The sequence below is a fragment of the Artibeus jamaicensis genome, unplaced genomic scaffold (assembly GCF_021234435.1).
Source record: "Artibeus jamaicensis isolate MK-2021 breed Jamaican fruit bat unplaced genomic scaffold, CSHL_Jam_final contig_444, whole genome shotgun sequence".
In the NCBI taxonomy this organism is placed as follows: domain Eukaryota; kingdom Metazoa; phylum Chordata; class Mammalia; order Chiroptera; family Phyllostomidae; genus Artibeus; species Artibeus jamaicensis.
Genome location: NW_026521831.1, coordinates 10,811,944 through 10,839,623, shown reverse-complemented (window position 1 = coordinate 10,839,623; position 27,680 = coordinate 10,811,944). Strand labels below are relative to the sequence as shown.

The window sequence follows — 27,680 nt, the reverse complement described above, 5'->3', positions numbered from 1 at the left end:
CTTACTTACAGTTTGAGTGTGACAGTGAGGCAGAGCGGAGGAGTTTGTTCAGTCACGAGAGCACTAAAAACCATGAACTTGTCAGCTGATCGGGAAACACGCTTTTTCTGTTCTACCTGTGGCCAAGCATCCAGCGACTTTGACCTTACGGAAGTTGCTAAGCATCTGTGAATGGCTCGGTCCCCTTGCCTTTCCCCTCTTACCTCCGTGAGTCCAGTGCATTCAAAGTGCTTTTGCTTAAACCAATGATCCCTGTGTACAGTGGTCGGATGCTGAGGAAGAGGCGAGTCTTACACAGCTCTGATACCTCAGCATGCCCCCCCCCCGGTGTGGACTCTCGCAACTGGATTTTGGAGCCATTTCAGACTGTAACTGGATGATAATACGGTCTGTACTCTTCCTGCAATGTCGTCTGAGAATGCAGTTTTTAGAAAATATTCTTCCGTAACTTCACACGTCACTGACCACCACACTGCGGGTGAACTGCTGGTTAGGGGACCGGGCCTGCTGCACGCCTCCTGGGCAGCGGTGGCTCCTCAGAGGTGCCGCGAGCCTGCCGTGGAGGAGCTCGCGGTCTCAGACCAGCACGGAGAGACCGAGAGTTCTGGGCCTCTAGGAGTCCGTAATGGCAGCACTTGCCGGAGGGACAGTCCTGCCTGAGAATGCTTGGCTCTATCTTTTAGGTCTTTTTTTTTTTTTTTAAAAGAAAGGAACAAGTAAGAAAAGATGGAGCCAAATTTCCCAAAGCTGTTGGAAGGCAGGCCGAGGCAAGCGCAGGGCAGGGCAGGGCGTGCCAGGACGCCACACCAGTCCACTGCAGACGAGAGACAACCTGCTGGGAGTCTGAGGCTGGGTGCTCTTCTGGGGGAGCACCATCGACTCCAGAAAGGGGGGGTTCCCCTTGCTCAGGAGGCCCTGCAGTCCTTCGAGAGCCAGGACCCCCAAAGAGGTGAAGGCTCAGCCATAAGAACGAGCCAGGGGGACACCAGCCCCTGCTGTCACTTGGGGCCTATGCTTCACTTTGTCCCCTCCATGCCTGTGCGCTTCCTCACCAGGAGGCTGCGACACAGCAAGGTCCCGTGGACGAGCTGAGCAGACCCAGGGGACGAGCTGGCTGGCTGCTGGACGGGGCAACGGGGAGCGGATGTGGGCAGAGTCAGTAATCTCCAGTCAGGAGGAAGAGGGGACAGACATCTACTCCATGTAAGGTCACTTTCCATCACTTGGTCAGAAGAGCTTTCTAAAAACTATGTAGTCTAGCTCTAGACGTGAGGAAAGGAAACATTAGGTGGTGGACAGAAAAGTTCAAGGAAGGAAAAGAGTTGGGTCAAGCTTGACCTTGCTCAACAGCCAACAGCAGGTGCTGAAGGAGTCCCGCTTAGCTGGTGGGGGGACACCGGGGGCACCGTGGGGGTCTATTTCAAGGCTATTCCAAGCCCCTGCACAGCACCCACCTTAGCCAGACTTCCCCTCCTCTCCAGTGATACAGAGCCAGCCTGCGATTAATGAGATCCCAAAAGGGAAAGAAATTTCTAAAAATGGGCAGTGTTCGCTCCAAGACTGTTAGGCTGGCCCCCTGTCGTGTCTTCTTGCAGAAACTACAAACTCACAAAGGCAACTCCTGCAGGAGCAAGGAAGGTCCCTCCAAGGGGAGTCATTACGGGGTCTGCTCCCCTTCCCCCCAAGTCTTAAGCCCTGAAATTACATTACAACACTGTCATCTTGCAAGCACACCTAAGTGTTCATTCATTCACGCCCGTGCACGGCTGCACGTCTGGAGGCTTATGCATGGAATCGTGCACTGAGGTCCCTTTAAAGGGGCTCAGCAGGGGAAGTTCTGCTGGAGCGGTATTAGTTCTTCCTATGGCCTGGTATGGAAATGAGAAGGTTAAGTTCACAAACTGTGGTGCTGAAGGCTATAGAAATAGCTACTCACAACCTGCTTGTATCTCAGGGGGAGAATTCAAAAGCATCATGGCACTGGCAGCATCAATGTCAGGATCTGGAAAAGTCAACCAATAAATAACATTATTTACAACGGGGCCAGTGTGCATGTCTGGCTTCTTCCCCCTGCATGTTAATGTTCATGAATGCGACAGAGGAAAAAAAAAGTCCAGAAACCAGATGAACTATCCCAAAGATGACATCCTTCCCACTCGGATATGAGGAGAAGAAAGGTGTTCTAGAATGAGATTGAAGGGGCGGGTCCCTAACTTTTTCAAACAGAGCATGGCCTCTTCTCGTTGGGCTAATTTCGTGATGTGCACGGTATGTCCCAGAAAGTGCGCTGATCGGTGCACCTGCCGGCCTGTGCCCCTGGGGAGCAGGTGCAGGAGAGTGGGCGGCAACAGGAAGTGCAGCCACGGGAGTCTTCAATGAACTGGGGGAGCGCACGACACCCAGGAGAGAAAGCATTCAACGCACCTGCATCGAGTGAGACGCAGACAAGACACTGGGTCATTTCCATCTGTCAGTGGAATATAAATTGCATTTTACGAGCATGTGCGTGTGCACAGTGGCGGTGGAGGTGGTGAAGGCATTAAAACACATACTTAAAACATACATAAAAAAATCAACGTTGTGATGTTGAAGGCACAATATTTGCTTCTACATCTTTCAATGTTTTTAATATAGGGCCAAAAAAAAAAATACTCATCACTTCATCACCGTAATTCTTAATAGCTTTCCGAGTCCTTCCTGATCCACTGGTCGACAGATGGCAGGTTACACAGAGACAGAGAAAAATATTATCCTTTTATAACTAAATTCATTTTCCTCCGAGAAACAGCAGCGCCGCTGCTATGGAAATGAAAGACACCATGGCAACAGTAAACAACCCCCAAGAATGGTCACTGAATAGGCTGAAAGGAACATCTGCCCCAGCCTGCGTCCCAGCTGCCCTGGGGCGAAATGCGCTAATGGTGGCGACGTCCCTGCACAGGCCCGCCTGTGCCCTGTCCAAATAAATGAAGTGTGCGATTGAAGCCGACATCAAAATGCCTGTCCTTGCAGATTACCTCTGTGTCCGCTAAACCCGACGACAAGCGGTGGGGGGACAGGGGAGGGGTTCGCACTTGTCAGTTTTTGTACAAATTACATACCCCAAAAATTCAATTTACTACTAATGGCTCCACGGCACTTTATTTGGGGTATTATGCTAGAAAATGACTTCAAAAAGCACATTTTTCATACTTTCTATGTGCAGTTTAATTCCGAAGGAGTCATGTGAAGCAGCAGAAAGCCCCTGAGTGATTAATAATACAGATGAGGCTGGTTCCAGAAGACAATGTCTCCGAAAGAAGTAAAGGAACTTTACTCTGCGAGCCCCTTTCTGTGTTGCCTGCAGGAGGCCCGGTTCCTTATACTCTGTAAGGGAGTGAAAGTTTATTTTAACAAGTACATTGTAGGAGAGACAGGTAAATTAACTTGTTGGGCAATTCCTGGGGTGAAATTCCTGAAATAGTCATTGCTCCCCACAGATATTAAAATACGTATTAGTTGAAGGACAAACAGAAGAACTTTGCAAGTGCCATTCACGGCTCCCAGTGACCCGGCCACCCCTGGGCTCCTGACTGCTCCCGGCACCTGCTGCCAAGACACTGACCCCCAGGAGCCAAGCCTCAGGGGGCAAGGAGCCCCGGGAGGTGCCGTGGGGGGCTTCCTCCTTTCCCTTCTACTCTCTCCTTTTGAAAAGGGCCCTTTCCTACCTCGAGGGGGCTGGCCCATTTCTTTCAGCAAGTAAAGGCTGTTTTTGCCATCTTTAGGAATGCAAGTGCCGCGGGCAACTGTGTGGTCCCTGCCTCTCCAGGCGACTCTTACCCGGAGTTTTCCTGAGCCACCAGGAGGTTTGATGGGGGGGCAGAACAAGAGGAAGTACAGGAATACAGGTAGGAAGTCAGGAGTCTTTGCCTATTTATTGTGCCAGAAAATTAAAGAAAATACTTGCATATTCTTCAAAAACACACTGGACCTCAGGAGGAAGGTGTAAAAGGCATAATAAAAAAAAAAGAGGAAATAGGAAGAGGAGGAGACCTTAAGCGAAAAGAATATAATTAACACTCATGAACTTTGCAGAACCTAAAGGGCAACCTGAGGAGTTCTTTCGACCCGCACATCTGCCCACGACCCCTCGGAAGCCAAATGAACACATGATGTAAGTAAAAAACGATGCCTTCGGACAAGTCCCCCCATCCTTCCCGCCACCGAGATCTGCCACACCTCTGGCCTGCACAGATGACAGTGCTGGTGCTGTGTGGCACTCCCGCTGCTGGTCTCCAGGCGTTCAGGGGCAGGGGCCGTGCCCAGTCTTCTCGAGAGCTCACTGGTAACCCAGGCCTACAGCCCCACCCTCCATTGTGAACGGGTCAGTTCCTGGGGTAGGGGCTACACGCTTGAATATGAAACCCTATGGGCAGAATGGAATGGAGGGCGAGGACTGGGATTCTACCCCCCCCCAACATCTTGGCAGGCAGATTGGCAAGCGTGAGAACTGCAAACGGTCTGAGAAAGCCTGCTCAAGTGTTTACACAAGCGTGTGTGCTCAGCGGTGGCCCTCCCCAGGGGGCGCAGTGAGCGCCATCCTTGGTGTGTAGTTTGTTGAGTTCTGACAAAATTTACTCCAGTGCTACCGTGGCCATAATGGAGATGCACAGAAGAACAAAAATAGACTTCCATCACCCCGAAGTCCTCTCCAGCCCCTTCGCAGTCATCCCTACCCTTGCCCAGGGCAACCACTGATTGGCTTTGTTATTTAACCACGATGTGGTCATCCGTGGTTCATTTTTTAAATTACTGCCATTACTGAGTGCTGTTCTGTTGTGTGGATAAGCTACACTTTATCTACCTGTAGGTGGACATGTGTGTAGCTTCCAGTTTCGGATTTTATAGAAGAGTGGCTAGGGACTTTTGCACCGATGGTTCACGAACACATATTTTCATTTCCCTTGTGTAATTGCTGGTAAGTGAATGTTTAACTTTCCAGGGCAGCAATTTTCAACTGGTGTGCCACAGGAATTTTTAAAATGTGCAGTACCTGACTATTTAGTTAGGGGCACTGACCTCTTTTCTCTTAGATTATCAAGTAAAAAATGACAACAGCCAACACAATAGCCATCTGGTGTGAATGCCGGTCTTGAACCATAAATACAGGGGGTCGTATAATAGTCACATTTTATTGGTCACATCACACAATAAGGTTGCATCTGATTGGTTAATTCTTGGTACTAGAAATCCTTACACATACAAGCGTAGGCACCTGATTTTTTTTTAAAGTTACTTTGGAGCAAAAAGGGTAAGTACTTCCATAGTAATTAGTGTATGTGTGCCATGAGATGAAAAAGGTTGAAAATTGCTATTCTAGGCCAGGGTCCCGAACCTTTTTTGGCACCAGGGACTGGTTTCATGGAAGACAATGTCTCCACAGAGAGGTGGGGTGGGGTGGGGTGGGGAGGGGAGGCGGAGCTCAGGAGGTAACATAAGCAAAGCTTGCCCTCCACTCACCTCCCGCTGCGTGGCCCAGTTCCTAACAGACCACAGACCTGCGCTGGTCCAAGGCTTGGGATACGGACCCCTGTTCTAGGGGATTGACAGACGCTTTCCCTAAAAGGCTGTCCATGCACAGCCTTGAGAGTTTTAGTTGCTCCACATTTTTTGCCAACACTTGAAATTGTCAATCTTTTAAACTTTTAGCCACTCTAGTAGATGTGCAGTGGTATTTCATTGTGGTTTTAACTTGTATTTCCCTAAGGACAAACAATGTTGAGCATCCTTTCATGCATTTAGTGGTCATTTGTGTGACCACTTTTGGAAAAGCTTGTTGGAGGTGGTGCCCATTTTTAAAATTAAGTTGTTCAACTTACAACTGTAAGGTTTCTTGAACCATTCCAGATAGAAGTCCTTTGTGAGACGTCTTTTTCTCAGTCCATGTCTTGTCTATTCAGTTTCTTAATAGTGTCTTTTAATGAGCAAAAGTTTTAAATGATCACGAAGTCCAATTTTTCCATCTCTTTATACAACTCAGTGCTTTCTGCATGTCCCAGCTAAGAAATCTGTGCCGACTTCAAAGCCTCCAAGATTTCCTCCAGAGGAGTGTCTTCTATTCTCTTTGTTAGTATATCAAACGTAATGTTTTCAGGGTTCAACACCCAGATTTACAGGTAAATGAAGATGAGGGTCATCAACCAGGCCTCTTCCTTCATCCAGTAAGCTGGCTAAGCGCAAACCGAGAACTGTGCAGACCGGTGCCTGAGGGACCCTACACTAAGTTGGTGGCTCTCCATTGGGGACGATTAAGTTCCCCTTCTCTCCAAGGGCCTATGGCAATGTCTGGAGGCATTTGCGACTGTCACGAGTGAGTGGGAGGGGGAGGGTGCTACCGGCATCACGTGGGTAGAGCCCAGGGGCGCTGCTCAACATTCTGGGTCCACAGGCTAGCCGCCCCCCCCAGCAAAAAATTACCCCAAAAGTGAACAGTGCTGAGGTTGAGAAACTCCATACCAAGCTTACATATAGGTACATGCGTGATAGTCAAGAACAGCAGTTCTTAGAACCAAACGCTCTCAAAAAGAATACATCAAAAGTAAACAGATGTAAAATTCACTCTGTTGTTGACATCTTCTCTTTTCCTTTTGCAAAGCCCCTAGATGTGGGTTAAGAGAGAGGATACCTATGTGTGAGCCTGTGAAACCACTGCTGTTGGAATCAATCAAGCGATCTCACCCGGCCGCCTCTGATCTGGAAGGCGGCAGAACGGGGGAGCGCTGTCAGACCCGCCGAAGTCACCCCACGGGCACTTCTTCCACGCCCCTTCTGGTGGAGGCTGCTAAGACGCTGTTCACCATTGCTACGACCTGCAAACACCTGAGGTTCTCGCAGCCGGGCAGGGACAAAGGGATACTGCTGAGCCCAGTGGCCAATCTTCACGACTGATGGCATTTTAGGGACTAAAAGTCTCACACAAAGACTGACTCCAAGTTGTGAGTTCAAAAATCGTCCTTAGGATGGGAGGCGGAGTTAGAGAACACCAAGAGCAACCTCTCTCCTCCAAAACACTGCTTTGAAGAGAACTACTCCAGATTCTTGCTATGCTGAAGAAATGAAGCCAGTTAAATGAACTATAAAGCAAGTTGAATCTAACAGTTGTTATTTGCAACAAAAGATAATCTAAATCAAGCTGCAGGGAGAAAGAGAACGATCTATATGTGCATTTTAGGTCTTATTTGGCTCCTGATCATCCCTCTTCAGAGGCTTTCTCAGCTTAAAACCAGTGACTGGCGAACTCTCAGTGAACGATGGTGGGTCCTAGGAGCTGGGTCACCACCAGCTGAGCACATCAGGAGCACACGCACCCAACTCAGCCACACGTCGGGGGGGGGGGGCAGCCCTCTCCCTGGTGCGAACCGCTCATGCATCCCCCCTCCCCGCCATGCACAGTGGGATTTGAGGAAAAGGTTCTGGAAGGTGAATTCACAGCTCAACGTGGACCCTGGGTTGGGGGTCAGATGCCAAGGGTCACCCTCTCTCTATGTCTCAGATGTCCCATCTCCTGAGGGGCGTTAGGGTGGCTGAGCTGAGGGTCCTCTGGGGGACTCCGACTCTAGGAGTCAATCACTGTCACTGCTGCTTCCCTGCTTGAGAGACAGAGGGAAGCTCATGGGCACTCTCTGAGCAGGTGCTTCCGACTTCTGTCTCCCACGGGCAACGGGAAGTGCTTTAACTCTGATGTCGTCTGAGTCCCTGAATTCTAATGCCCCACTTGCTTCTGCAAAGGCTTCTGCATTTTATGGCCTCTTTTTCCCAATCTATGCCCCCGATGAACACGACCCCGCAAGCCCTCTCCCAGTGGACACTGCAGGGTCCACCCCTCTCCTCTCAGCTGAGACACTGTCACAGCTCTGTCACCTGGCCCTCTTGGTCTTCCGGATGACAAGGACCAGTTGACGGAAATCTCCCTAGCAGCTGCCTGGGAGCAATCAGGAGGAGAACCGCGTGGACCGAGTCTGACGATACACAAGATCTAAAACTCTAGAACGTGAAGACCAGGGCAGCAAAGGTGACAGGAGACCCATAGCGTAACCACTGCTGAAGAGGCTAGGTGTTCTGGTTCGGCTGTTTGGCGTGGGAAGCTGGGCTGCAGCTGCTGTCTGTGGTGGTCTAAAAAATTTTTTTTTAAACTTCTTGCAGCTGAATGAGAAACTGTATGTTCTTCAGAAGTGTCTTCCCCTTCACACCCATTCAGGTGTAAATTTTTTTTTAACTTATTTTATTTTTAGACAGGGGGAAGAGAAGGCGAGAGAGACAAACATCAATGTGTGGTTGCCTCTCAAGGGCCCTCCTTTAAGGTGCTGGCCTGCAACCTAGGCGTGTGTCCCGACTGGGAATTGAACTGGCGACCCTTAGGTTCTCAGGCTGGTGCTCAGTCCACTGAGCCGCACCAGCCAGGGCTCAGGTGTAAATTCACTTACGATTCTTGCCTCTCTGGGGAACCTCATGCGCCGTAACTGATGGCCATGGACAGAGGGGATGCTGGGGATTTTGTGGAGGGGTTTCCGACACAGAGAGGAAGGAGAGAAGGGGATAAACACTGATGCCTGCTCTACTCTGCTTTGAAAACCTCTGCTTGTTCCTGGCTTCCTCAACCTCTGAAACAGCCAGAGGCCGCCCACCCGACTGGGAGCAGGAAGCTCGCCCTGCATGCGAGATGGCTTCCATGGCACAGGGACAGGAATGGGGGTGCCCGTGAGAGCCCTGAGAGCCGGAGGGCCTGGCCACACAGATGTCTTGGGGGAAGGACGAGCCAGATCCAGAAGCAGAGACCGAACCGGGCTGGGAGATCCCTGGTACTGGAGCTAAGGGGCAGGGGACAGAGCCCAGAGGGCAGGGCCCGCCGCTGGTAGGACATGTCGGGGGACCACAAGGACACCTATCTTCAGTCTGTCTTCCCCCCTCCACACTGTCAGCGCCTTCCCCACCTACCACTTCTCCCCACCCTCTGGAGTCCACTCCTGCCTAGACCCCACCCTGGGAGCCAGTCCTCCTCTAGTGAAGGACCCGGGGTGGCCGGCAACCCCTGCACGAAGTCTCCCCCAGCCCCGGCTGTCCTCGTGGTGGCCCGGCCCCCACCAGGCCCGGCAGTCCTCGTCGGCGCTGACAATTAAACATTTCCATCTGCTTGGCATCTTCACTGAGCTCTGCCTTCAGCTGGGTAGACGTGCAAAGCCTGTTTTCCTGAAGCAAGGGCTCCATCTCGGAGTGACAATGGCAGGTGTGGCAGTCAGAAGGGACGTCGCCCAGAACCGTGACACCAGTGTGCCAGGCACCAGTCGACTGCCGGCCTGGCTCTCGACTGTCCTCCTTCTAGTCCGCGAGCGACGGAGAAGGGAGAGGGCTGACTCTGAGCCCCTGGCTGGCTCTCTGTGGAACGTGTGCGTTCCACGGACTCACGAGAACTTCAGAAGGAACCACGGAACCACTGATTCCCCCGCACCGGACAGTCAACTGCCATCAGAGACACGTGGGAACGAAACCTCACCCTGAGCTTTCTGGGTCCACCGAGCAGAGTCTCACACTGTCCCGTGGTTGCCTCTTCACGGTCCCATGATAGAGATGATATTCAGGCGAAATAACCTCTTCATCAAAGAGGGGTTTTCCTACTGAGATCAACTTCCTTACTAGGAGCAAGCTGCTCCTCCAACATCGGGAAGGGGTGGCCGCTGCCGCTCTGGGTCCCAAACCTCTGACCCCGAGGGTGACGCCACAGCAGTGAGGTGCCACATCAGCAAGGTGCGGCAGCGTGGGCAACGGGAGCTCTGTGCCTGGGAGTGACGCCCAGCACTTCCCTTCAGTTACTTCAAGACAAGTCAGAGGGCACCTAAAGAACCTACCTGAAGTCAGAGGATGTGGGTGGGGGCGAGAACAAGTTAAAGTAATCCTTCCGTGTGGTATCACCAAGGAATCGGTGACAGCATCTCCAGAGCATGTACCCCCAGAGGCTGGAACCGGAGCAGGCAGTGAGGAGCCACTTATCATCAGACAAGATGTGGGGGGTGGGGAAGGGACTTCGGAGGAAGGAGATCGCGAGCGACCCTCTGTGCCTGCACCACCAGGATTTGAGGCCAAGCACACGTTGCAGAATTCCCTTGCTTTGCTAAAACTGATTTCTAAACAAAAGTTTAGGCTGCTGACACCTGTCTGTTCACCCAAGTTCAGATCGGTTGGCTCCCCCTTCCAGCGGGCCTGGTGTCTGTGTCAACCGAGGAGGCCGGCTGGCCCAACACAGCAGACCCACGGGGCCAGCGCGCTGCAGAGGCGGGCGATGGGGAAGGGCTGAGGTGCGTGGCACCGGCATTTCGTTCACACCACGGGGCAGGCAGACCTGACGACAGGGCCGGCCCTGGGCTGTGGGAGCAGGACAGGGAGGCGAAGGGCAGGGCAGAGTCCATGAAGGCCCGAGCCCCCTGCGGTTTCCCTCTGGCCAGTCTGGAGGCCCCCGTCCACCCAGGGCAGGTGACCAGCAGTGCGCCAGTGACGCAGGGACCTCTGCATGGCTTTAGTTCCAAGGAAGCAGATGTCCTGCGGGCACTCCTCGGCCACCCTGCTCCCCCAGATGAGGAGTCACGGAGTTTGCTTCTAAAATTTAAGTCACGTAAATCCTGTGCGGGGCATCTGATCAAAAGGCCAAGAGGAAACACAGCCCAACCAGGCCCCCCCTGCCCACTCTCACACATGCACACGCAGGTCCACACACAGACGCCACAGCCAGCAGGCACACGATGGCGCTACTGCGGGCGTGTGGCTCCTTGGAAAGCCGCCTTTTTCCCTTGGAGACACCTGAGCTGAGATACAGAGAGGAAGCAAAGCAGGCGGAGCACACGTCTCATTCCTGCTTCTGTCCGTACACGCCACACGGACGACCCCACGCCACTTTTGGGTGCCTGGGGCGCGTCCTTCTTAGGGAATTGGGCAGCGATTCTTGCAGCAGGATTACTGGTCACCAAGGTCTGTCCGAGCCTTGGTTTTAATGCACAGCTTCCCACGCTTTCTGAGCTAATCCTCTCCGCAGAGAAATACATTAGGAAAAAGAAGATAAACGCAAATCTGTCACTGGGTATGTTTTTTTTTTTAACCTTTGCACAGTTTCCTGAAACCTGTTTATTCAGCAACAACCTACACTCTGAAATACTCAATTGAAAAATAAAAGCAATGCACCCACAAAGCGCTTGTTTTCTGTGATCCGACATGGGAACTTCCCCAGTCAGCCTCCAACTAGGCGTCCTGCACCTTTCTGGGGCTGCAGAGGGCGTGGGTACCAGGAGGAGGCTAGAATATAGACTAGAACTGTCACTAACTCACCGGATAGCACACACCCAATTCCATTCAGACACTGGCACCCTCCATCCATGTGGAGGACCAAAAACAAAAGTTAAACTGTCCATGAGTAACTCATTTGAGACGCAATTAAATATGGAAATAGACAGAGATTCAAGATTAAAACCATAAATGAAGGTATCATGGATATAATAGGATGAATGCTTCCACCCAAGAAGACTTCAGCATAATGCTGTGTTACGAAAAGAGAAATGAGAAGGTGCCCGTGATCCCAAAGGAGGGCCCGGCCGAGAGGCCAGCGTCTCCCAGGGCAGAGGGGGCCTCCGTGCCGAGAGCCCAAAGGCATGGAGGGGGGAATGATTAGTCTGGGTTTAAAGTTTAGTCTAATCAGAGAGCCATGAGCTGACCTTCTGGGGGACAATGGGAAACTGGTGTTAAAGACGATCAGAAGTTTCCAGATAGTTTATGGGGATGACTGCACCCCCAGAACAAGTATTTGGGTTGTAAGGGGTCTACTTAGAAGGCCCCCTCTTTTTTAGATGCACTTGATTTAAAAAAGAGAGAGAGAGACAGCGCGAGCTCTTTACTCTCCAGCCACGCAACACACACAGGTAAACAGCTCCACACTTAAACACCGAGGACAGCGCTGTGGACTCAAGCAGCCCACGTGCCGAGGGGAAGCTCACTCCTAAAGGAGGGAGTTCAGGCCAAACTGACTTCCTCTTGCAGATGCTATGAATCCACCCCAGAACTCTACGTGCTAAGCCAAATAAAGGTTTTCCGCTTGTATCTGGCATGTTTGCTTGTGGAAAAGCTGGGAGGGACAACAGTGACCTGGTAAGGTGATCAACAGACCCTGGCCGACTCCAGAGGTAAAACTGACAAGAGGTGCCATGTGGGGGGAAGCTGAGTCCCTGCCAGGGCCGCAGTGCGAACAACGCCCCCTGGAGGCAGCTTTGCGGGCCAGCCTGGCCAGCTGGGTGGGGGCTCTGGTCATTCGGCAGCACAGGGTTCATTCTCTCACCATGGAAGGTGGACATCACCTTTCCCCAGGACAAGACGTTGCATCGGGTACCACACCAGCAAAGCCGAGCAAAGACCGCTGGACAACACGGACGGTGAGCCCGGCCCTGCCACCACGCCAGCACCTGTGGCTCCGCTCACCCTCCCAGGCTCTCCTAGGAAGGGTTCCAGCCTATTTTCCCCTGAACTGCAGCCCTGCCTGGGCCGGGCAGACCCTGGTTGCGCCAGGTGCCCGTGTGGCATCGCCCTTTTAGTGCACAGGGAGGGGGGCAAAGTCAAAATAAGTGTCTTTTTTAAAGCGTATCTAGTCCTTCCCAGAGCATATTCTGAAGAAACTCCAAATGCCTGTCCCCACAGGCTCTGACCGCCGAGATGACGGGTGGTGGGCCGGGCAGGCCCTACTGCCGAGAGCCCGCTGTCCCCGCCGAAATGACCTTCACACTCCCGAGTGTGCGTGTGGTGGGGGAGGTCGGGTGGGGTGCAGGAGCGAGAGGGAAGAACTCAGCACACACTCTACAGATCTGGGCTTCGGCTTGAATCACAATGGAGAGAGTACGTGGGGAGGCCTACCTCCCTGCTCCCCGCCGTCTGCAACCTGGCATTTATGTCTCCCTGTTTGTCTTAGGTAAGAAAAAGGTTCTTTTATTTAAAAAAGTTTTCCTTTTCACAGAGCCAATCTCCCCTAAAACGGAACCCACACAGTCCACACAGCACTCCCCGAAAGTGACTGTCCCTGCGGGGTGCTGTCCTCTGCAGGGAGACTGCTTTCGGAACTGGTGGCCAAACTAGAAACAAAACCCCATCCTGGAAAACCTGCCTCATGAGCAATGGTCCCTCTGAGTGTCCCTACCAACTGCCTCCAAAGCACCTTCAGAATCTGTCATCTGGCGCTCTGTGTCCAGGTGCGGGTGCACGGGGCCCTAGCAGCAGCAGCAGCAGCAGCAGCAGCAGCAGCAGCAGCGACCGACCGTGCCCAGCACCCGCAGCCCTGCCACAAAGCCTCCTGTGAAAACATCCACCCGTGACGGTGACGGTCTCCCCCTGCCAGATACCCAGAGCTCTTCCTACTGTGACCTGGAATCTGCCTTGGGTTATCTTCTGATATCTCTCGTGCACACACGGGGTCTTCCCAAAGAGGTGACCTCCCTGTCAGTAGGGGCGCTCAATCCTGTCCACAGTCCCTGTAGGAAGCCAGTGAGCATTCACTGTCTGGAATGACATTTCACTTCTAACAAGCCTGCCTCATTTGCATTCTGGGGTGGGGGGGAATCCTTTGCTGGTGAAGTCTTGGTTGGGGGAGGGTGCTGGGAAGAAGCAGAAGACGCATTGAGACCCACAGGTGGCCACGCCTTCTGACAGAGAGGCACAGCTTTGGGTGTCTGAGTGCAGGAACCAGAAAGAACCTCTTTTTGTTTGTAGAACTGCCATTGAGAGTTGGCGAACAGCAAAGACAGTGACCCTAACTGGTTGCCAAGATCTGATCAAGTGCTTGCTCTAGCCAAGGGTCTTGTGGTCCCCTCAGGAGACCTAAGGATGTCCCATCAACTCCTAGGTAAACTTCTAGAACCTGCCACAGGACTCAACCACGAGGACCTCCTTGGGGTTACCAGGCTTGACATTCCCATGCACCGTGGTCGAGCCTGTAAGGTCGACTCCAAAGGCTGAAGACACTTTGGTCTGACTAGACTCCAGAGGGGCTCAGGGATCTCACAGACAGCACGTACCCCTGAGCGGTCTGTAAACTCACCTAAAACGCAGATTATCAAGGTGCTGAGAACTTGCCGGGGCAGAGTCTGAGAGCCATCTCAAACAGAACCACCTTGGGTTTAAAAGTACGGGTGGCAGCAAACTGTGGTTCTACCATTTCTCGCTGAAGAAAACAGGACTCCTGGGGGAAATGGCCACATCTGGCCTGGAGCAGGAACTGGACGCAGTGAGCCCCGAGCACCTTTTCACATCAGAAAGGGAGGGGCCGATCCAAGCCTACTGGCTTTACCTCAAAGGGACTCGGCTCCTACCAGCCAAAGGTGGGACGTTTGGAGCTCCTATAATCACATTAAATTGAAACCCAATAGCTATTGTGATATTTTATAAATACTGAAACTCACTGGTCACCTTTGGGGAATGTCAGGAAACTCATTCTTTGAAAACTGATACAAGAAATAAAGCAGGAGACTGCTCTGCCTTTCCTATGGGAAGTGCCCCTGGAGGAGCCAAGTGACCGCTGATGTTTCTCCTGTTTATTTGCGAGAAAAAGAAAGGATAGAATCATATCCCTATGTCTCAGCCCCTAATGAATGAGTTTATCTAAACAACGGTCATCAATAGGCCTCACATTAGAAAAAGGAAAAACCAGATGCAACAAATCACCCGATGGTGGTCCAACACACCCCCTCAGAAGTAGTCCTGCCCCCACACCAGTGGGCCTTCTGTCCGAATCCCCTCATGGCTCCGGAGCAGCGGTTCTCAGGCAGGGGAGCAATGCAGTCACACGGGGACCCTGATCACATCTGGGGACAGTTTTGATGGTAGTGATTGTGTGTGTGTGTGTGTGTGTGCAGGCCAGGGACACTGATAAACATCCTACCATGCATAGGATGGCCCCTGCAGAAAAGACTTTTCTGGCCCAAAACATCAAGTACCAAGGCTGAATAACCCTGCTGTAGCTCTTAGCCACCGATATGTAGAAAACCCAGGGGACAGAGGAACACGTTAAATGACACACAAGGTGACTCAGAATTCAGCCGGCGGGAAACTGCAGGATAAACAACCCAACCGGCAGCAGCGTCAGCAAGGATTAGACAGAGGTGGATAGATAATTAGGGAAGCAAACCTACAGATTAGAAGACATATCAATCAACTTCAATGCATGAAGTTTATTTCCTGGTTCAAAAAATGAATAGTTAAAAAAAAAAACCTACAAGCAATTGGGGAAAACAACATGGAAATTACTGAGGAATTATGTTTCTTAAGGTGTTATTAGTACTGCAGCTTTTTTAAATTAAATTTTTGTATTTTTGAAATACAGAAGAAAGTGTGTGATACCTGGGGATTTGCCCCAAAATCCCAGTCACTGGAGGGAGGAGCGTGGGGGGAAGGGGAGGGGTGTGGGCGAGGCCTGGCCAGGGCTGGGTGATAACTGGGTGAAAGGTAATAGCAACATATTATTTTATTCTTTGTAGTATGTTGAAATATGTGATAATAACAAGTTTTAATAGGTAGAAAACAGTGGTTGCAAAATATACAGACTGACTGTACCAGACGCAGAATACACTCTGTATCAACAAAAACAGGGCCTGGAATGCCAAGTGAGACCGGGTTCTGCGAAGACCACCTGGGGGCACACGCTGGACCCGGACTCACGGAAGACTCACTTCCCTCCTGGACACACGGGTGAACTTCGGCTTGGCACCAGCACAAGTGCTGTGCTGTGGTTCAAATCGATGCTTCAGCAGCGTGGCCACATGCTACAGGCCACTTGAGCCTGTCTTGTGGTGTGTGCCTGGTTTGGGTTGGGGGTGTGTGTGGGGAGGGGAGAGGGGTCACCACCCTTCTGACCCCTGTAGGCAATTAACTCATCCTTCCAAGCAGGAGGCGCCATTATCTTTAACTCAGCAGGCATAACTGTACATAATTAGAGGTCATAATTACGGTTCTCTTTTTAAAATGTGACCACAGTATCCAAACTGACCTCTTGTGGCGGTGCTGCCTACATGCTGGGAAGTACATAAAAGGCGGGGACAGGCCCTACCCAGTGGCGTCCAGTGATGGGCAGCCAGAGTGTCCCCCCCGCCGTCTTTGAGGTCAGGAGTCCACGCTTATTCCCTGAAGATCTTCGATCTGTTTGGGGTTTAGTAATTATCATTTTTCACTGGGAAACACTTTACTCCTTTAAATAGACACAGACTAGCCAGAGCTTAACACAGTCTTTCTGACCACGGCAAAAGGCAAGAGTGACCGCTCAGATTGATTCGCCGGCAGTCATGGGCATCTCCTGTCCAATCACCCGTGGAATAACGAAGTTGAAAAGATCAATTCCTGATCATTTTTCCACTTTAGTGTTTTGGAAAGTTGCTACAGAGCCTCTACTTCCTTTTAAAAATTCTGATTTATTGTTATTTTATGACCTCATAATCGGCTTCACCTAGCAATATTTCTACCTTATGTAGTCCAAATCATTACATGGAATGACTAATTTCACCGGGAAATAAAACCCACGGTATCTGGATTTTCACGGAGCCAGACTGCTTTCAGTCCTAAGCACGGAATACAAGAATGTTCGCGATCTAGGAGACCCTGTGAAATCCTCTACTAGATGAAATGCCCGCGGCGGGTCCAGATGGAGGGGAAGCAAATGCGGTGGCAGAAAACGACGTTGTCCCACCAAAGGCCGGTGATACCCTTGTGCTTGGCCCCTTATTTGGTGGCCATGTCAATCCCAGTTCCGCTCCCAACACAAAGCCCAAGCAGCTCACCTGCTGCTCTTCTTCCCCTTACTAAGGAGCATCTGCACCCTTCCCCAGTAGCCACTCCACAACCCTGGCAGACAGTAGCTTAAACCCCCAGCCAGTGCTTGAAACACAGGAAAGGGATGTTGCAGCACCGGCTGGTCTCTTCCCGGCTGACAGAGGGGACTGGAAATTCCAAAGTTTGATACAAGTAGCTCTAAATGGGCGAGACAGTGCCACGTCACAACATTTAGACAGCCGGTGCCGATGCCCACTTGGAAGCACAGGCTTCGAATCAATGGCCCTGAGAAATAGATCATTGTTGTTGGTTTTTACCAGGATACTTTTCTTGAACAGCCTGGGAGTGAATGATGGTTCTCTGTATTTGTGAAAGCGCCTCTATTCAGAAAAGGAAAACTTAACTATTCTTCAGAGGCATCCAAAACTAGTGTTTAAATAAAAGAATAATTGCCTTCCTGCTTTTGTAGGCATGTCATAACTAAGAAATACTACTTTACTACGATTTTCTTTCGGCTCAGGAAGAGAAGTCAAAGGAACGAGTCCCAAACACATCACAGCAAAGGCATTTAATTGAGACCAGCTCGCCTGCCTCTCGATGTAAAGTCACTGTGTGATTCACTGAGGCGGATGCATTCACACGGCTCGTTCGACCGCTGTGGGGGATGCGGGGGAATGTTTCCGTGGTCAGCGTGGTCAGTTCTCCAGGTTTACATGATTTATTGGAAGATTTCATGTCGTTCCTTGGTCCAGAAACTCCAATTCCATGCTTCACCAGGATTTTGCAAAGTACGCGCCTGTAGAACTGGGCCCGAAGCAGCGCCACCCAGCTAGCAGACTGTTCTCACTCCGACATAAAGTTACAGGCTCGGATGCCTAGCGCTTTGCATTACTGCTCAGTAAGACAGGGTCCACCACAGTTATCCCTGAGTGCCATTTGCTGTATTAATTTACACAAACAAGCCACAAATCAAACACCATCGCATTTCAAATCCCAGTTAAACTTTGGGTCTACATTGCTCAGCTCTTGTTGGCCCTGGCAGCTGGGCCGCTGCAGCACCTGGTGGCTGAAAGGGTTAAAAACGAGGTGGGCAGTGAGGTACTAGGTCAGCCCCTTCCCGGCTCTTCAGCAGGAGGAACAGGTTGCAGGAAAACATTCCTTCCTCTTCCTAAAATCCTGGCATCTGTCCAGCAGCAAATCCTCTCCCTCCATTTTGCTTTATTTTATTCTCAAAAGAAAACTCTCCAGTTTGGAAGACAGAACACGATTTCTACATTTCTTTGCATTCTCTAGCTGCCCATTTTCTTCATCTCGGCACTTAGAATCGCTAATGAATCCAAAATGGAGTTAATTTTATTGATCCCATTTCCCACGGCAATTGTTAATGTATCCAATTCTCTGTTTTGTGATCTTTCATCTGGACGGTGCTGCGTCCCCACCAAGCCAGCTGAGGTCACCCCACACGTTTCTCTCTGTGCTGTTTTCAGAGCTGGGAAGATGAGAACCCAAACTCAAAGCCATTTTGGAGATTAAGGCTCCCAAGTAAATTCATTTTTTATCACAATCTTCATGTTCCAAAGTGGCCAAGTCATCTTGGTCATGTTTATTAACTAAAGGTAATAGGAAAGATCCTAATCAGAGCTTCAGTGGATGCAGCTGCACAAACCAATTCTCCCTCTGAATGTGGATAGACGGGTCTCACCTCCAGCCTCCGAATCTCATTAGCACCCCGGGACCTGATCAGCAGCACCGTGGTTTCCTGATGACCACTGACAAAGGCAGTTTGGGAACAAGAGAAGAGTTGCAGGCACTAAAGAAAGAGCTGGAAACCACCCTGAAGGAGGGGAGGGTGCTGCTGGTCATCTGCAGGGTGACCGCAAACACTGAGATTTCGTGCACACTTAGAGGGAATGTCATAGCTTTTATCCATCCTTCTCAGGGGTGGGCGACACAGAAAAGGGTGAGAATCACTGGCTTTGCACTCACGTACTGCAGACTGAGTCTCACTGGGCATGATTAGAACAGGACTAAATGCCCTCCTGGTGCTGAGAGAAAGCTTCATGATTCTTTGGTCTGCATGAGTTTGAGATCTTTGCAATGCCCAGAAAGCTACATTCTGTTAAGAATTGAATATCTGAATGACCCCATGATTCATATGTTGAAGCCATAACCCCACAATGGGATGGTATTGAAGACAGGGCCTTTGGGAAAGAATTAGATTAGGACATTTAGGGAGGGCCCTAGTGATGGGATTAGTGGTTTTGTAAGATGTGAGGGACTGGGGGTGGAGAGAGAGAGAGAGAGAGAGAGAGAGAGAAATCTCCCTCTCCCCCATGTGAACAAAAAGGCCACAGGAGGGAGGACACAGGGAAAAGGCAGTGATCTGCAAGCCAGGAAGCAAGCTCTCACTAGAAACCAAACCCTACTGAACCTTGATCTCCAACTTTCCAGCTTTCAGACTAAGACAATACATTTCTGTTGAAGCCACTCAAACTCAGTCTGTGGTGCTGTCGGTGGGGGTGTTGTATCATCAGAATTCAATAATGCATCAACATTGTGTGCAATGAACACTGTGGATTGCCCAGCCTATACTCCACTGACCTTCTAGCTAGAGAGACTGGGATGCTAAAAACAAACAAACAAACAAACAAACAAACAAACCAAAAAAACCCCTCATTTTCCAGACTCTCTTGCAGCTAGGGTTCTGGGTGTGAACTCATTCTACTAATTAGATGCATTCGGGTTGGTTGAAGGCACAGGTGAGATGAGGCCCCCTTGGGCTGTTTGGATGGGCATGTAGGAACTTGGGAGATACTGGATTTTCCTGCTGTGGAGGTCCATTCTCCAGCACCCTCCTGGAATGTCAATGGCAGGTGGCAGGAGTGGCAATGGTTTCTGGGTCATAGACATGAGGCATGCTCCTGACCTTAGAGTTCCAGTGATGGTGGCCTCTCTAGTAGTTGGGTCTTTAGGATTCTGGAAATCATTCCTGAAATACCAAACTGGTTTTTTCTCCTTTGGACTGTCCAAAAATTTCGGAAGCACTCAATTCCCTGGATTCTCTACTTCAACCACTTGGGACACTTGCCATTCCCTTCTCTATATCCCGGGCCCATAGAACCAGGACACCAGAGAGCGGTTTGCCTCCAGTAGGGCATCCAGGGCTGCTCAGTTCATTAAATTAGAACCAGTGTGAAGCAGTTATGTTCTGCAGCTTTGTTTTTAAAGAGATAAACCCAGAAGCTCAGATCTTTAGAAGCTTAGATTCTAACACAATTTCAAGAAGATTCTCAGTAATGGACTGAATTTCTACAGTTTCATGAGTCTGATAGAGGGAGAACTCTCGCTAAATTATTTTCTGGGCACATAAGTGCCTCCTGGGCACGTTCCTGGCTACCAAGCTAAATCCCTCAGCATCCGCCACATGCAATTTCTTCTGAGAGATCAACACGGAACCTTTGCATCTGTCACTGAATTCATTTCTTACCCCTCGCCTATGGGGCCATGACAAATCGCCTTTGTTCTCAGGAGTCAGGTGCTTCACTGGTACGTGCGCTTGTACAGCAAATGAGAGCCGTGAGTACCAGCACATTTCTCTCTTTGCCTTTGCTGCTAGGAAACTCAGGGTTTTAAATCCCTGTCATTTTCTCAGCCTCCAGAGTGCCCTTCTCCCTCTTTCCTTGTCACATGGCTACTTTTTAAACATTCTTCCAGGAAGAATAATGGATATTGTTGGTTAGCGGGGCTTGTATCAATATACGTCACCTCTCTTTTTTTTTTTGATTGAGAGAGAGAGGTATATAGATAAGTAAAACACAACATTTACTTAGGGCAGGTCCCTGGTCTGAGGACAGGGCCCTCTCAGCTCACCTACGCGGGGGCTACTGAACAGGAAGAGTAGGCGAGGCCCTTCCTTCTTGTGGAGGCGAGAAGGCTGCCACCCAGAGGAAATCTGACGATGAAGTTTCCAGGAAAAGGCATGCAATCCCTAAATTGGGGCACAGTTGCTCAAGGGCATACCTAATAATTTATTAGGCTCTTGTTTCCTTTACATTTTACACTCACTTTGATGGTATCAAAGACGATGATACTGTCACTGCACTCTGTCGACTGACGGCTCTTTACCCAACACGCTTTCTCAGGGATCCTTGAAGACCGATCGCAAAGTCTCTTGGGGCAACACGCAGGCAAAAAAAAGTAGCGTGACATTCTTGATGAATTCAGGAAAGCCCCTGAGATGAACAAATAAATCAGTGTGCACTCTCACATCTAATGCTGAAACTTCTTTTTCTTATCTCCCCACCAGTCTCTGGCAGATTACTGAGCACAAATGGCTTCTGTCTCCTTGTCTATTAAAGGAGGGAGTTTCTTTACTTGTAAAATAAGCGTATTAAACAAAATTGCTAAAATCAATTCTAATCCCCCGTTGAAGCAAGCGCAATCCTGTGCACTCATCCCTAGTCAAGAGTGGCCTAGGTTTGTAGAAGGAGGTCCCGGTACCCCGCCTCCTCCGCCCTGCGGCTGGCGGCACTTCCCAGGCTGGACAGCAAGGGCTGCCCATGCCCGGCCTTCTTGTTTGGTTAATCTCTTCACATCTATTTGCTTTGCTGCCCTGACAACTCAACAGCAAACAAAGGTCTGGGCTTCATGCCCCCAGGCTCCAAACTGGGAACCCGCCTATTTTGTTTGCTTTGGGGCACAAGCAGGGAGCAAACAGCAGCTTTTGTAAGTCAAGTTGGTGATATTCTTCACTCAATTACGGCTGTGAAAAGATGGAGAAGCGCCAAGGACCCTTTCCAGGGCTGGTACTTCACCCACACCGAGCCCCCTGCCACAGCTCCTCTCACTGAATTCACCCCAGAGGTGGTTCAACTTCGGTGGGAGTGAACCCTCTCTTTTGAATTTTGTCAGATTTGTTTTCTCAGCTCAGTGGGGACCAAATCATGGGAACACCTTCTATCTGAGCAGAGTATTTCAAAAGAAAAAACACCAGCCACAAGCAGCGTGTAAGGAGTACCACAATTCCATTTTCTGATCCTATCAGAGGGCCAGACCCTGCCAATGGTTGTAAAACTGTTTATCAGGGAAGGTGAGGCAAGCCAAGCCCTTTAGAAAAGCAAGAGACCTAAAAGAATTTACCTCCAGACGGTTTATAAAAAGCAAGAGAGGATGTAAGTGAGGCAGTGTCTCCTGTGGACCACTGCTCTGCAAGCTGTCCAAACCAGATTTAAACAGGATGGGCGGGTTAATTATGTAAAGAAGCTGCAGTCGGCAATGGGCTGGGGCTTCCACAGCTTTCAAAACCCAAAGTAGTTATTCAAGCTCTCACTGGGAACAGTTTAGGGATTCTGTTTCGGGAAGGTGCCCAATTTTTCTTGTCTGGGTTAGAATTAAAAAAAAAAAAAAAAAGTGCTGTTTTGCAAATCTGGCTTCTTGTCTGGAAGATAAAATAATCACAATCCCCTCTTCTTGCCTCAAATACCTTTTTGCTTCAATTCTTCAGAGCGAGGAGGATAAATAATTTTTCTTTTGGCAGAAAGCCAAAGTAATACCCCAGCAAGCTCTCCAACTTCTTTTCAGAGACACATACTGTTTCATGTTTGATTTTCAAAAGCAGGACAATTTTCACATCGTTATATAAAAGGCTCCCACTATTTAAAATGCCATATCTAAATTAATATTATACCCCCAAGGCAGCAGGCACCTGACCACACTGAATTCTATCCATTTAATAAAAGGGAAAAAGTTCTTGCTCAAGAACGTCATGAAAACGGCAGGACAAACCTTCAGGCTAGAACAAGAAGTTACAGTCGGTTGTTTTTTGGAAGTGTGGTTCTGTTTCTTTGTAGGGCACCCCTGTGGGCCCCTGCGCAGAAGGACACGGCCTCTCGGTGCGACCTCAGTGGGGTGGCGGTTGGGAGCTGCCTCAGGACCCAGAGACCTACAGTGTGTGGTGTTCTCAGTATGTGTGCCTGGTGGTGACGGCGAGAAGGCTGAAAAATCCGATGACCTGCTGTCTTCGCGTTTCAGCAGCTGGGCAGATGCTGGTGGAAGAAGAACACAGCTTCCTGTGTCTACAACTTTTCCTTCCACATGCAAGATAGACAGGGATCTTCTTAACAGAGTAACCTGAGTACCCCCGACAGAATTTAACTTGCTGAGAGGCAATGCCTACCGCTTCCAGTCGCAAGTCAGAAGTGGGACATGGGACACTTTTGCCAATGAGCCAAGAGGTTAAGTGAGCACCCCCAAAAATGGCCGGGCCGGGCCACTGGCAGCAACTCTAGCTCAAAACACCCCAGGCCCTGGGCTGACAAGTCTGTCGACCGGGAAGTTGGTTAATGGGCATTCATAGGACTTAGTGAGCGGAGAGACACACAAGCAGAGTTTGTATGGGATGCTGGGGAGGGAGGAGTAACGCTTTAGGAAGAAAAGGCATCATTGGGTATGAACTTTCCGTCCTCACTTCTGGATTAAAACCAAAAATCCTTAAAGCCCCCTAATTTTGCCAAAGGCAGAATAATCTACAGGGAGAGGGTCGAGGGGGGAACATGTCTCAGCAGATAAGGAGTTTCAAGCAGGCGCATCGCAAATGCACTAGGATGCGTGCGGCCCCCAGCCACGCCGCTAACCCAGGCGCTCACCAACGGGAGCCAGGGCCCATGGAAGTGCACCAAGCCGTCACGAGGAGAGGCGACGTACAACAGCCCCAATTTTACCAAACACCGGCATAAACAGGAGTTAAGCTCCTACGGCAGCTCGTCGAAGCCACAGTGAAATGAGTCTCCTGGGTAAACCACTGTCCGAGCAGAACCAGTCTCAAGAACCCCCCTCCTGCTAACCTCTGCCAGCTCTTCTTCATTCCACAAGCCAAGGTCCAACCCTCCCATCTGGCTTTCCTTCCAAGCTGCATGGCTGCCACTCCCCCAGGAACAATCCTGCCCCTCTAGCCAGCCTCTCAGGTACCTCGGGCAGCCCAGGCTGTCCTCATGGATATTGTACCTCATGTCACCAGCAATCTGGGCTCCTTCCCCATACATTCCTCCTAAGGAAACTGTACCTGTCCCTTAATGAAAACCAAGGTCCACACATCGCTCCTGTTACGTGGAACTGCCAACGAACCCTTACACGGTCGTTCTCATCAAATACCTGGTGAACTGAGGGCTGCTGCCCTGGCCCGCTACCCAGCCTCGCGACCCTACACCAAGGCCAGATGCTTCTGGACAATTAGGAGAGCTGAATTAGCACCTCACAAGTCTCTGTATCTACGCTTCCCCAGACCGAACGTGAGCTGTGCTGATTTTACGAGAACACCTGAGCAAATAGGACGTGTAAGTTCTAAAAATAGCTCAGAGAAGGAGCAGGTGTCTTAGGAAAAGGATAAGAAAGTAAGATCTCAAAATGCTTATGAGTGTTATCTGCCTCCCTTACCCCCAATTACTACTGAGAAAGGCACCAAAATGTGACTTCGGGCGCCACACACACCTGGGCTCAAATTTACCATTCAGGGGCTGTGTGACTTTGGGCCAGTCACTTCACCTTTCTGAGCCTCAGTTTCCTCTCCAAAGAGAACCAGGTACCCTAGTTCATAAGGTGGTTGTTAGGAATAACATTTTGTAAAAAAAAATTAGAAAATAAAAACTATGTTAAAATTTGTTTTGGTTGGTTGCTCTAGAAGTGCTGGTTTCCCGCTCCCACGGATCAGCCCCAGCAAATCGGGAGGAAGGAGAATGGATGAAGCCCAGCCCCGGAGGCTCGGCTGTGGCTGCTGTCCCCTCCTACGTGCAGAGCCTGCAGGGTAGCTGGCCGGGACTCGCTCACTATGCCGGTGGCTCCCCAAGGTGCCGATGCACTCAGGCAAAATGAAGCTAACATCTGTATTCTATTTGCTAATGAGCAATCATCATTTGTACCTTTCTCCAGCCTGGGATTCCACTGCCTGGAATACTAATGCCATTAGACGCGGGAGCCTTTTTTTTTTTTTAAAAACATGCACTCGTTTAGCAAAACCCTATTTAACTCATTGACATTTGTATGGTTCCTGGGATTCTTTGGCAATACATACATGGCTGGTCACGAAGCCCTTGACCCCCCTCTACGACACCCCTCTGTGCCTAAACGTTTGGGTGTCTGAGTGGGAATCCGGAGTCAGGTGCCCTGAGTGGTCCTGCACTTGCCTATTCAGCTAACTCCACCTGTACAGCTGGACAAGAAAGTCACCCCGTCTTTTTTAACTTAATTTTAACCATGTGATGAGTACAAGAATACAGTAGCTTATTTTAAAAGTTAGGCCATTACAGAAAGGTCCCCTGATCCTCTTCCCCTGCCCCATTTCCGAAGTGGCCTTCCTCACAGCTCGGTGTGTATTTGCCCAGGGGTTTTCCTCTGCTGGAGGAGCAGACAAGAATCTGTATCTTTCAAACTTCAACAGTGTTACTGTCTCACGTAAATGGAAACAGACTATACACTGCTTTGCAACTTGTTTCTTCTTCTTCTTCTCTCCTCCACCTGCCCCCTCCCCCGCACCCATTTAACAGTAAGTCTTGGCCTTTCTCCCCACCTGGGGTACAGACAGACATAGCTCACGGCTTTTCATTGATGCATACTTTAGTTCAACATTTCCCTGGCCATGGAGATTTACTGAGGTTGTTTCCAATGTTTGGCTTTTATAAAGAAAGCTAAAGCAAGCACACGAGGGGCTGCTCTTCCAGCAAATTCACCTCAAAGAAACTTTCTGGGCCTCGCTTTCCGCAGAGCGAGCAGGCTGAACTGAGCAATGCACAGTGATGTCAGGGCCGAGTATAGAGGCTTGGTCTCTGCACACACACGGTCCCCAGCCCGGCCCCCAGCAGGACTCCCCTGATGCTTCCCAGGTCTTCCGCTACTTTCTGCTTTCACTCGACACATTGTTCCCACAGATCCTGTACCTTCACAAACTTCCTTCCTCCCTTAAGAAATCCCTACCTCTGTTTAATACCTGACAGACAGTGTCAGAGATGCTTGGAGACTGTAACGGGCGTGCATGGGCATCGCCGACCACCTGTCGGCTGCAGGGGGAAAGGCCTAGTCTGCTGGCCAGCACCAGGTCCCGGGAGCGGGGAGCTTGATAGACATATACAGCAGGCTCTCGTCAAACATCTGGTGAGTGGATGACGGCTCCTCTGGCTGAGAGCTGGGAGTGCAGCCTGGGGCACGGTGACTTAGTCTTCTCTCTGTGCCTCGCTTTCCTCAACTAGAAAATGTAGTAATAGCACCTCCCTCCCTTACAGGGCTGCTGCGTGGGTCGAACAAGTTGATGCATGCAAAGCCCTCGGAACAATGACTAGTGTACAGAAACGGTCAATTAAAATCAGCTGCCGCTAATTAGTTACCATTACTACTTGTGCAAGTTTGGTATTCCATTTGATCAATGGGATGCTGTGCTCAGGGGCACCCCTGAGACTGCTGGGGTGCAGTGCTGAGATCACATGGAGCTGGATATGCCAGGCACTGCAGGACAAAAGTGTGGTAGGCTCCTCACCACTCCCAGTACCAATAATCTATCCATTTTATTACAATGATGCATAATTCCATATGGACAACTTATGAACAGTACTTTTGTTTTGGTCTGCTTCATTTTGCTTTTTGCAAGTAACACTTTCTTGTTTCACTTCGCATCCCTTCCTCCTCCTTTCTCGCCACGTTTTTCTTCTTCCTCTTGCACGTTGGACCCCAGCGCCAATCCCAGGAGGAGCCCGGTTCTCTGCAGGTGTTTGGGACCTCCCTTGGTGACGCAGTTGCAGAGACGGCTCTAGCACCTATCGTTAGCATGATCTTAGTCAAGATACCCACCGCCCCTGCGCACCAGTGGCCTTATCTGTGAGACGTACTGTGGGGAGGATTACACACATGTGCACAAGGCAAGGAGGACCTGCAGAAGCCGTGTCTTCCGGTGCTGTGATGACCATGTGCACATTCTGACCCTTTCCACACTGCTTACACCCCACCCCGTAGGGTCCGGAATATGTGTTCATGAGCTGGTGGAGCAGGAGCAGGGACGCAGCCGGGACCGTGGCAAAGAACACTGATCTGGACCCGAGGAGTACTTCTGACCTTGGCCGCTAGCAGCCCTCTGGAGATAGCCCGCCCAGAGGGGTTTCCATCCACTGCACGCAGGCGCAGGTTTGGGAAGATGGCACCAGCACCCTGGAGACCCCGCCGGAGGCAGCCTGCCCGGAGAGAAGCCTCCGGGAACAGGAGCTTCCGTGAGATGGTCCCACTGGAAGAAGGGCTGTCCCCTCAAGGTCAAACCTGATAGAACAACGACTGGAAAATGACCAAGGCGAGGCAATCCTGACGGTGAGGAGAAACACAGAAATTAACTACAGACTGCTGTGGGGAAGGGGTTCAAACTCTGAAGCTCACGGAGTTGGGCCAGTGGCTGTAGGTGAGTTCAGGGTGGCATTAAAAACACAACCTATTTTTAAACCACAAGCAGGAGAGGCAATAGGTATAAAATTCTCAAATGAAGGCAGAAGACTGAGCGTGTGTGATCCACGCCCTAGGATGGTGTCAGGGACGCTCAGAATTACCACTAAGAGAAAAAAAAAATGCAGTGTGGATTCTACTGTTTGACAATAAAAACGGTGTTAACAGTGATTACTTTGTAATAACTGTGGTTCTATTCTGGCGAAGCGTCTTCTGCTATCATTTCCTCCCTTCTCGGGGATGGTGTTCCATTGCTATGACAACCAGTCACATTTTGCACAGCGCAGAACACTATATCATGTATCACCATGGCAGAGAGGAAATGCCATACAGTGCTTAAAAGGCACCTTCTTTTCTCTCTCTCTCTTAAAGCCTGTTATCACTCCGGTGCTTTATTC

General features: G+C 50.3%; 1 protein-coding gene across 7 annotated transcripts in view; it reads right to left on the bottom strand.

The window, feature by feature from the left end:
* Positions 1-27,680, bottom strand: part of FOXN3 (forkhead box N3) — a 345,077-nt gene that overhangs the window by 30,358 nt on the left and 287,039 nt on the right. For 5 of the 7 annotated variants that reach the window (XM_037130198.2, XM_037130202.2, XM_037130201.2 and 2 more), the window contains one exon: positions 1,937-2,002. The exons of 1 other annotated variant lie outside the window; for it this stretch is intronic. In XM_037130198.2, coding sequence (XP_036986093.1) covers positions 1,937-2,002 — 66 coding nt within the window. The remainder of the gene's footprint in view (positions 1-1,936; positions 2,003-27,680) is intronic. One more of the 7 variants, XM_037130204.2, reaches the window with a different exon arrangement.